The sequence below is a fragment of the Phaethon aethereus genome, assembly GCF_964289735.1.
Source record: "Phaethon aethereus genome assembly, chromosome: 4".
Lineage (NCBI taxonomy): Eukaryota > Metazoa > Chordata > Aves > Phaethontiformes > Phaethontidae > Phaethon > Phaethon aethereus.
The window spans coordinates 17,583,487-17,595,349 of NC_138578.1; the positions used below are offsets into that span (position 1 = coordinate 17,583,487).

The 11,863-nt window shown below is 39.1% G+C and overlaps 1 protein-coding gene across 1 annotated transcript in view; it reads right to left on the bottom strand.

Annotated features, from left to right (window-relative positions):
* The window catches only part of IQCM (IQ motif containing M), a gene marked incomplete at both ends in the record, with an annotated part of 111,313 nt that extends 101,278 nt beyond the window's left edge, over window positions 1-10,035 (bottom strand). The window contains 2 exon segments of the mRNA XM_081999612.1: window positions 5,396-5,699; window positions 9,970-10,035. Of these exon segments, the coding sequence (XP_081855738.1) occupies window positions 5,396-5,699; window positions 9,970-10,035 (370 nt within the window).
* Between the last annotated feature and the right edge of the window lie 1,828 nt (window positions 10,036-11,863).

Genomic DNA, 11,863 nt, shown 5'->3' on the forward strand with positions numbered 1-11,863 from the left:
GCACAGTCAGCTCAAGAGAGACACCAAGTCATCATGTTTTTGTACAAGAGTATGAGAAACTTCTCAGGAAAACTACAAACATATGCACATACTGCAAACAGACATCTTCTCCAATGTCACTCTGCATTTAATTTTGGACTCCAAACCATTGTGCAAGTGGACCACACACTCCACATAGATTTATATTCACAAGCATGGAGAAAACTAAACCACTTTTAAGCATAAAAATTGCTTTAGGAAAGATCTTATTAGGAAAGTACACATACAACAATTGTTTTAGAAGCAGCAAAGATAGCAAAAACATTCAATAGCCTTCAAACAGGTACATTATTAGCACCATTCCTTCCTCCTTGCTCCCTTCAGAAGCTTTCCTTAAACAATAAAAATATTCCCTCTGTATTTAAATCCCATTCACTTCCCCAAATTAACATATTACAATTTTTAAAAATGTTTTACATTTTGTGCTGTGTTCATACACACAGACAGATGAATTTGGAAGCTTTCTGTTTTTTTTAATACCCACGTAATCATACAACAGTACACTATGGGCGAGGTAAAACTGAAGACACTCCTTTCTCCAAGCCCCCCCATGCCAGTTCAGCACGCTGGCGAACAGATCATTATTTAAGTCTCCCTCTTGCAAACACTCATCGTTTTCAGAGAGAAACAAAACAGTGGGGAGAAAACACTTAATTTCAGTAAAACAAAGTGGAATCAAAGCGTGAACTGTAATTTGACAGTAAAGAATATAGGGGGATTCAGAAATCAGTCAATTCCAACTCATCCTGTGAACTCCTCTCACCTCACTGCAGGAGATGCAATGCAGCGCATGCAACTTCCACCCAGTAACAGCTCACTCCCATTTGCCTGGCAATAACCCATATAGTCTTACCACGCTCAAGTATCAGACAGACAAAAATACCACGAAAGCATGTACCTCTAGCAGATGGAGTGCCAAACCCAGTAGCAGTGCTGATGTCTTGATTTGTACCTGCTTAGGAATATAAAGTTCCCCCTGATTTACATTGTATTTTACAATATACAACTTTGAAATCAAAGATCATTCCTCTTTTGCATTTAAAATGTGTACATGTTGATTTAACACAGGTTAAAGTTTTTTAGTTTCAGTGCCGTAAGTAAATTCACATATTCCAGAGGGGGAGTTAGTCAGGCTGTTTTTGATCTTCTCTTTATTTTGGCCATTTCCTCAGTTTTGTGTTCAATACATTTATGCCTTTTTGCAAACTCTGTTTTAAACGGAATGAGCCTAAACCCATTCTCCTCTGAGTTGTACAACTTTCAGTCCCTTTGTTCTTGTGATTATTAAGCTGTCATTAGCTCCTCAATCAACAGAGAAATTTCCTTGGAGAATACGAATTTCAAACCAAGCAGAAAAATTCTCTCTTTGGCACAAACCTTTCAAGATTTCTTTATGCATCAAGTCCATGGAAAGGCTTTACAGGACATCTGTAACTTCTCCGGCATGCAGTACACTACTGTTCCAAATGCCAGCTACAGATCTTTTATAAGAAGACTTAATATTAGCGTTATCCCATGGCTTTTCCAGCTGATACTGTCTTTCCTCTTTGCATGCAGGTTTGCAACATCTCTCTCACATTTTGGCACTTTCATTTCATACTTCACAGTTTTATTAGTACTTTGAGCTTTGAAAGGTAGCTCATTTATTTGCTACATCTAAATGCCACAAAACTTTGAATACACTATATAAAGATGTAGAGCAAGATAGTGATGGAGTACAGTCAGACACAGATAATTATCCTGAAAGCATTCCAGAAATCGATCTATTATAATTGCCCTTTCTCTAGAGTCGCAAAACCAGCAGTCCTGCCAGACTGGTTTTTCATGTCTGACAATTAGCACATTGTATTGTTTGTTCAAGGATTACCCATTCTGATATTAATGCGCAAGATATAGTGTCAGGTAGCGACAAAAGTCCCATCAAGACTATGTGTAATTGTTCTTTAAGATATTTCTCTTATATAGCCTCTATAGAAATACACATTTGCATAAGTACAAGCAAGAATGGTTACAGGCTTCCATTGCTACATTCCTTTTCAGCCATCTCCTAAAGGAGGGGTGGTTTAGGTCACTACTGTTCCCCGAGATCTGCTCTCTCCTTTTCTCACTATCTATCTTCAAGCCAGCCTTTTCTTCACCTCTGTCTCTTCTCCCCCTCTGTATCTCTTCTCTCCTCAGCCAGCCATTATGGTAGATGGCAAACTGAAATAAGTGGGGCTGCAAGAAGATCCATAGGTGTTCAAATCCAGAAGCATTATTTGTCTTTAAATTAAGGTAGAAAGTGAAAGGAAGGGTTTGATCATGACTGGGGCGGGAGGGGAATGCGTATCAGTTACCTTTGAATATACAGTGCAAGTTCTAAACAAACCTGTCTGGTCTGTTTCTGCAGCATTGCTGCTGTTCTGCTCAATGAAATATTCAATAATGGTAATTCTCTTGTTTCTTGCAATGTGCAGGGACCTTACTTTCTAAAAGTACAACCATCTAACAGCCAGAAACATTGGCCAAGACTAAGGCTAAGGCAGAGCATGAAGTCATAAACATGCACAGATGTTACTATTTGAAAACATTAAAGAGGTACTGAAGTTCCTGAGCACATCTCAAGTTGTGTTGATTTCAGCAGTAATGACTCATAAGGGAAGAAGATACTACTAAAATTGCATGCCTGGGAAACTTCTCTTTACCACTTACATTAAGAAAAAAAGACAACAGTGTCTTTAGAAAAACATAATGGGGAGGAGAGGACTCTGAAAGACTGCCATTACCAAGGGCTAAAATGAATAAATCTGCTTGCCTTTATTTATGCAGTTAAACAAATACAATGCTAATGCATTACACATTTTTTATTGTATCATGGAAGGCTCAGGAGATCTAATTTCAAAAGTATCTAAAAAAGGTTAGTGCTGAAGGTTATAGGAAGTTATGAAACTGATCGTTTTAAGGAAAAGTTTTGTTAATGGAATTTGGACAGTTTTATAAACATAGCAAAGAAAGTGAGTCTACTCACATATTCTGTGTTAATCCTGTTCTGATTAATAATTGCATTGAATCTACTGAAATATTCAGTTAGATGAATGAACACACTCAGGAGGTCTTATGTTTTTAGAAGTCTCTGAACTTTTTCTGCATTCACTTTAGTAGCAGCTCAAGCCTACTCCAACATGTGGAAACAGGGATTTCATGATGAGCATGAAAATTTACCACAGTGTGCTAATATAGTTACACTCATGCTATCCCTTCTGTAGCTATCTTACCCTTGTATTCCAGAAGAAAGGACTCCCAAACTAAGAAAATTAATTATTAAAAGAGGTGCAACCCAATATCTCTGTTCACTTTGGTACGTATAATTCAACATTTCAGAAAGCTTTCTTTAGGGGAGAGAGTAAAATCTCAGAGAGCTGTCTTGGCCCGTTATCTGCTAGAGAACTATAATTTTAACTGAGGCAGAGAAGAGCTAATATTATCCATTTTGCACTTTTACTGGTACAAGAATAAAGAGACACAGAAAAGGAGATAATTTAACTTATCGTTGTGTTACTAAGTCAATGAATAGTGTTCCAAAACTGGAAGAAAGTATGAGTTCATGAAAATAGACATTTCAGATTTTTTCCCCTTTTTTGTTTTTTTCAGAGATTCTTTTCTTCACTCTTCTCTGTTGCTTAGGGATTCTCTTTGTAGAAACAACTTTGCCCTAGACACTTTCTCTCCTGAAATGCTCTTTTTTCTCATGCCTAGAGACAACCAATAAGATAGCAGGTATCAGTCAACCTCTTCTTGCTGGGCCCAAACTTAGCTAATGAAATGAACCAGTGCAAGTTCTATGTCACCTTTTACAAAGTGGTTACATATTCATCTACATATCACAGTATCAGCCTCCTCTACCTACTCCTGTTTGCTGTGGTTTGACTCAAGATATTTAGATATCTAAATTTAGATAAATACATTTAGTTTTAGTTATGTCTCTAAATATATGGATATATAATTACAGAGAAGTTGGTTTGATTCAGAGTATTTGAAATAAGGTGCAATCCGCCAAAGGTAGGTACACTCTTTCTTCATGGGAAAAAAAGTAAATAACAAATCTAAATGTAAAAGTGGATCGCTGGAGCTTCAGAATTCCCAGGTAGACTTTCTCAACATTATGATTAAATTTCAAAGACCTTTTTTTCCCCTCAGTACTTGACAAATTTCATAGTACTGTGGGACTTGGGCCACCTGCACAGAATACAGATAAAAGTCTGTAGGTTAAAGATGACAGGAAGCTGGATTTCATTTATATCTTGCAGTATTTAGTGTCTTCATTCCTTTTATCTATAAACAAATACTTGACAAGGCCAAAGGAGTAAAGGTTGAAGGAATTTTCCCCAAAATGCAGTTTTCTCAATGTTGAATAGATTGAACGTTTGCTCTACAGAAAAGGAAAAATCACTTACAGATATTTTCCTTCAGGGATATGCATCCAGCAGCTCTTTTATAATCCTATATGAGTTTTGTTTCACCTCAAGTAGAACTAGTGAAAGTTGTTAAACTCATCAGCTGGGTAGGTCTGAAAATGCTAGAAATATTTCTATGATGTCTATTCTTATAGTAGTTCTCTTTTTTAGCAGATGGCAGGGGAACACACGAAGCCAGGACATTCATGTTTAAAAGGGTATTAAATTGCGGTCTTCAAAGCAAAATCAACAGAGAGATGTGGGGAGAATGTGTCCCCTTCTGACATACAGAGTTCAGGGTCTTCAGTGAAAAAAATTCTTTAACTTCACAAAAATTGAAGTACCCTTCCACATCATGGAATAAATAAATTGAGCCTAAACCAGGACCAATCACATGCCATCACATGAATGCCACAGAACAGTACATGATTCACATGGTATCTTGCTTCATTTTCTTCCACATCAGAGTGACTCAAAGAGTCATTGTGGGAAAACAAATAAGGGTCATATTCAGTATAAAAAAGTGTTGGCTGAAAAGATACCATTCAGATGGAAAGTGGAGCTTTTTGCAAATTAGTATTTTATACACAAATCGTCTGCTTTCGGCAGAAAAATTTACTTGTGAGAAACAGAAAATAACAACAAAAAAACACGTTTCCAAGACTGTGCCCTGTTCAAGATTTTTTTCACTGTGCAGTTTTGCTAGTGTTTGTTATTCATAAACCAAGCTGCACTATGCTTACAGACAGAGATTATAACGTAGCTCATCAGCTGCATAAATCTATTAATGGACATGAAAAAGTACCAACGTTAAGTCACATGAGAACATGGCCTCATGAAAAAAAGGCAACAGTGGGCAAACAGTAAAGTGATTAATATCCACCTCTTTAAAAAATTAACATGTGAAAGGAAAAACTTCTCACCTTCTTGCTCCATAGCATACTGTGGAGGTAGGTAAATGTAAGCCTTAGAACTATTGACAGCCTTCTCAGGGAATGTAAGGCTGAATGTTACAGAAAGTGGTCTTTCAGGTAACTTGTACAACCTTGTTTCTAACCAAGAATCTTGCTGATAAAATCTTTTCCATCTTGCCTTTCCAAAAGCTTTGGTGTTGTAAGAGTTGGCATTATTTTCCAAAACAGAATGAGCACTCACAGGAGTCCGAGTTGAGTCCCAGCTGCAATAAGGTACAGAAAGTTGCTGGGAAGATATGGACCCATTGCATTTCTGTTGATAAAATGAATATATATGTTATTAAGATTATGATAGATTTTAATTATTTCTTTTGCACTGAATTATGTCCAAGCCCCTGATATCAAATAAGATAACAGTGAAATAAACACATCGTTATCTCAGAAATGCCACAAGTCCAACAGTGGCATTTCCCTTCATTTCCCTTATGAAATGAAGCTGCATCATCTGACTTTTTCTTCTTTATTTCTATTTAAGAGAAATTGTTGCGCTTTTTGAATTACAATCACTAGCTTGCTCTTAAATAAAAAATTTCATTAAGAAAAATTAATAAATTGAGCTGCAGCTTTCAAATCCTGAAGCTTCTTCTGACTGCAAAAAATTTATATATATGCTAAGTGCTCAAATATGAAAATCTTTGGCAAGAACACATGCATCCTTGACCCAGAACTTTGGGATTAGATTTTACACCTATTTAACAGCTGGTCACTTAGCATTGGCCTATTTTATGCAAATAGTCTTCCATTAGAATAACAGCCATTTCCATTTATTAAAGTAATTCAATTTCCTAAGGACAGCCTAATAATACAGCTGCCCCATTATGCCATGGATGAATGTAGTCAAATACTTGTAATTATATTTTAAATATGTTACTGCTATTTAGTATTCTATCATGCCCACGGCATAGATGGTAGCTCACAGATATGAAGTACAGAGATCCCTGTCTTATCTAGAGAACACACGGTGTAGGTCCCTGTTCTAACAACAATCACTATATTTTGTAATGCTCAGGTAGGTAAAATGACTAGAGCTTTAATGAAGAAAGGCTTAACTGACAATCATTTTACACACATATCCATAGGTAGTTTACCAGAGGTGAATTACTGTAGTAATTACACAGTATTTTAGAGAGTCCTCCTTCCATCTAAATTCTGAGCCTGGTTTTGCTGCAGGCAAAAAGAGGGGTGCATTCACAAGGATTCACAAGGCCTCAATTACTCTTACCAGTAGGTGAAAATACCCTAAAGGCCTTTTTTAACTAAGCCAGTTACTATTGGAACCGGTAGGAAGGGGCTGCAGAGAGAACCAGTCTCTGTGCTGGAACAGACAGCACAGACCAGACCTGAGAAGGGTAACAGCTGAGCAGAAAAAAAAACAAAGGGAGAAAGATTCTGTAAGACTTATTCAAAAATAAATTAGTCACATCTATCAATGCATTCAGTGTCCCAGAATTTCTAGCTTCAGTTAAGGACACAAACTCCCACTTTGGTGTCAAATGACACCAAAATTCTCCCTTTTCTTTCCCCTCCTGAAAATAAAGTGTCGTTGATAAAATGTGCCTAACATCCCACCCATCCATCCTAAGTTCTGCCCACTGTACATTCTGAGATAGTCCTGCAGTGACTTCCTGGGCCCCTATCCAGGGACTCAGTGGATAACACGTACGCTCCTGCCATGGTCACACCAGCTCACAAATGAGTACCTCAAGCGCAGTCCTGGGGAAGGCCACCCTCACAGCATGGCTTCCTGGCCAAGCCTTGGGTGTAACCCATCCCTGTGTCCCTGCCTGGTGATGGCAGGCTGCCCTGCTCCCCTCACTGGAGTGGAGGGATGGGACCTTCCGATGGTCCCACAGCAAGCTTCTGGCTCCTCTCCTTTGGGAGCTGCTGGCCTGCACTGCACGACAACAAAAGCCATGTTTGTGCTGCTCTGTATGGTGGCACATACTTCTCCAACCTGCTACAAGCAAGTTGACCACATCTTTCCATGCCACAAATACAGTAGGCTAATTGTGCTCAAGCTATGCCTGGACTGCCCCTCTCCATTTGAATATATGTTTATAATTATTTCATAGTCATGGGTGATGGAAGGTAAAGTAAGCAAGGGAGGTAACTTTTAACCAGTTCTATGATGATTTGTATCATCTGAGACCTTCCTGAAGAGGTTTATCCTTTATCTGAATTTGTTGTAGGCTCCTTGAACCTTGTGACTTCCTCCCCCACCAACCCTCTGTTCAAGATGCGATGAGAGACTTTTCATTCTCATGTTGACTTGATCTTTTTGAAGGAGCCACACTCCTTCCTTTATCCCTCCTTCGGTGCCCAGATGAAAAAATTTTCAATGGTCAGGAACAATGTTGTCTTCTGCCTGGTAACTTAGAGGTGCTGGGTGATATTTACACTTTAAGAGCTTGTTGGCTTAATGATGCCTATTTGGATTCTAAATTGGAAGAATCATATGAGTGTTCAAGTATTTGAATAAAAATCAGCATAACAGTGCACTCTTTGGAGAAGGCAGCTAGCACTTATTTGGTTGTATGCGCTAAACACAGTAAGTAGCAATATTCAAAATATTTTACAATGATGATGGGTTTTGTTCTTCATAAGTCAAGCGAATCTTTTCTAAAAATTATCTGTATCCTGGGCTAGTCACTTTCGTAACTTGTGGCAGATGCAATCCCAAATTCAAAGCACTTACAATCAAAGACAAGCAACATTGAATGAGAGGGAAAAAGAAGAAAATGCAGGTATCCTCAACTGCCTTTTCCCTGAACATTATGAATTAATTATTTTCATGAGACATTTAACTTGACACCAGCTTTAGAAGGGATGTGCAAAAGGGAGCAGTTTCCTGTATAGCTGGTCTCAACAAGGATATGATTATGTCAGGCACAGCAGAGGCACAAATATAGCACTCATCAAATTTGTTTTCATTAGGGTGGCTTAGAGAGTACTGATGATGTAGGAGAGGTAAAAGATCATAGGACAAAAGTAAAGCTGTGGAAGAAACTTGAAGATAATGAACAGAAACAATGTAATTTAGCAAGATGGAAAGAGACAGTAAAAGGATTGAAAGAATATGATGGGCAATATATAGATGATCTGGAGAGATATAAAGTCTGAGGATAGTAAAGACAGGAGGACTACCAAAATGGGTGATGAGAACAAAGGTCAGTAGTTGCAGGAGATGGGTCAGAAATAAATCACCAATACAAAAATGGCAGTGGATGCAGTGCAGAGGGAAAGCCCTTTCGGGACAGGCAGGAAGCCCCTGGCATTCTCACAGTGTGAAAAACAACAAACCGAAAGAGATGTTGTAGAATTAAGCAGAGAGGTGGGCAGAAAATTAGAAGAATATTTCTAAGCAAACCCTGGAAAAGATACTATTTTCAAAGGAAAGATGGAATTGAAAGTGTCAGTGGCATAAGAAAATTAAAGGAGAGAAAAGAGTGGAAGACATTCCAAGCAATACCAAGATTTGGCTAGTTGAGAGGAGTTTTGGGAAAGTGTGGAGACAGAAAGCTGACTGGAAGTGACTTGAGGTGTAGTTACAGAAATGAAGAAAATACTTCTGTTTGCAGAGCCAATGATTTAGATTTCTAAAGAGATGGAGTAGTGGAAATTACTGAAGGGAGACTTGCCTGCATGTTACAGCTTGAGGTATTGTGTAGAGATAGATAATTATGTGGCACAGCATCTAAACTGCTTAATCAGATTGAATGGCTCTTTTTATAGTATATGTTTCTATGGAAAACAACATCACATATTTAATTTCAAAACATTTACCTGTAGAAAAAATTATCTGTGAATCCATGTGACCACCTTGTAAATGCCCACTACATCACACTTCTCTGCGTAATTTCTACATTTACTCACATAGCATGGTTTTGTTCATTACAAAAAAAATTAATTATCATCAAGATGGTGCCTGCATGACAAAAATTAATGTGCAGTTTGATAAAGAAGGATTTATCTATTCTCCTTACAGCTGCTTATACATTCAAACTATTTTGTGGGCACTAGCTCCATAAGGAAATGTTGCAGCTGAGTCAATAACTCCTTCCTCGCCCATTCCATCATTAGCAGGAAGTCCCATTGGACTCCAGCAGAAAACAGGAATAGACAAACCTAAATATTTTTTAAGGTCCTGCCAGTCTAAGAATTAGAAAATCATGTGACTCCAGTTTACAAAAGAGGCAGAACAGAACTAAAAAAATTTGCACAGGCTACTAAATCCAATTTACAGTGATGCTGACCTTCCTCAGCTCAGACCATGTTCTCACACTCCTACTGCACAGCTGAGGTGGCCAGGCTCCTGCATCAGCAGCAGCAGCAGCAGCAGCAGCACCACTGTCCTCATAGTTTTGAGCCAGTTTAACTCCCCAAGCCTGCTTACCACAGATACAGGTGAATGCTGATATTAGTACAAAACATGCAGCTCTGTGCAGGAGGAGGGAAAAAGGACTATGGCAGCTCTGACTTACCTCAGCTTACTCTGTTTCGGAGCTCCTTCAATAGGAACAGACCAAGAAGGAGGCAGAGGTGCCACCATCCCCATAACCAAGACACTTGACACCATTTTCTAGCGTCATGTTTCATTCTTCACAGTCCAGCAAGGACATCATAATGTAGTAACCTTCTGCAAGCTTAGAATGAACGGCTGTTTTAAAATTTAAATAACATTTTGGAGCTTATATCCTACTATTAGAAAAAAGGACTGTGAAATGTGGCTTTCTTATCTTCCCCAAAAGTTTAATTGATTTTATGGAAATGGAGGAGCACACTGGCTGCAAGCTTTAGAGTTTTTCTTGAGAGAAGAAAATTGGTTAATATATTGTACTTACATGACTATAAAGCATTTGGCTTACTTCCACATTCTGAGCTACCACATTATTGCTGATTTCCTGGAGTGAGAGGTAGATAGTATTAAATACAATAACTTAATGGTATTTAAATGGTTAAAGTTTATTTATAAAACAATTAATTAGTTATTAGCTATAGCTGCTATAAATATATTCTACATTCCTCTTCAGCTATAAAGGAGAAATGCCTGTCTATCCACAGTATTTCTAATATGGGCTAGCCAGTATCTAAGTCTTAAGTCCTAAGTATCATTTTCAATGATCTGGAAGAAAATACAAAGCGATTGCTGTTAAAACTTGAAGAGCATGCAAAAATTGGTGGCGTGGCAAGTAATAAGGCAAATGTTCTATAGAAAGATCTGTCTCAATTGGTTAGGTGGCTTCATTTGAACAAGATAAATTTTAATAAGGACAAATGCAAAGTCATAAATCTAGGTACAGGGAATACAGGTCATATTTATAGGATGGGACACTGAAAAAGTGATTACAAAACTGCAGGTGGGGCAGAAACTGTCTGTGAACTCCCAGTGCAAAGCTGTTGCTAAACGAACTAATTTGATCCTTGGAAAAGTAAAGGAATATAGAATCATAGAATAGTTTGGGTTGGAAGGGACCTTTTAAGGTCATCTAGTCCAACCCCCCTGCAATAAGCAGGGACATCTTCAACTAGATCAGGTTGCTCAGAAACTCATCCAACCTGACCATGAAAGTTTCCAGGGATGGGGCATCTACCACCTCTCTAGGCAACCTGTGCCAGGGTTTCACCACCCTCACTGGGAAAAATTTCTTCCTTAGATCTAGTCTAAATCTACCCCCTTTTATTTTAAAACCATTACCCCTTGTCCTATTGCAACAGGCCCTGCTAAAAAGTTTGTCCTAATTGTTCTCATAGGCCCCCTTTAAGTAGTGGGAGGCTGCAATAAGGTTTCCCTGGAGCCTTCTCTTCTCCAGGCTGAACAACCCCAACTCTCTCAGCCTGTCCTCACAGGAGAGGTGTTCTATCTCCCTGATCATTTTTGTGGCCCTCCTCTGGACCTGCTCCAACAGGTCCATGACTTTCCTGTGCGCTGAGGGCTCCAGAGATGGATGCAGGACTGCAGGTGGGGTCTCACCAGAGCAGAGGGGCAGAATCCCCTCCCTCAAACTGCTGGCCATGCTGCTTTTGATGCAGCCCAGGATGCAGTTGGCCTTCCGGGCCGTGAGCGCGTATTGTCAGTTTATGTCCAGCTTTTCATCCCCCAGTACCCCCAAGTGCTTCTTGGCAGGGCTGCTCTCAATCCCTGCATCCCCCCACCTGTACTGATACTGGGGGTTGCCTCAACCCAAGTGCAAGACCCTGCACTTGGCCTTGTTGAACCTCATGAGGTTCACATGGGCCCACTTCTCAAGCTTGTCCAGGTCCCCCTGGATGGCCTCCCATCCCTCACGTGTGTCAACCACACCACTCAGCTTGATGTCATCTGCAAACTTGCTGAGGGTGCGCTCAATCCCACTATGTCATTGAAGATATTAGAGAATCACAGAATCACAGAATCATTAAGACTGGAAAAGACTTTCA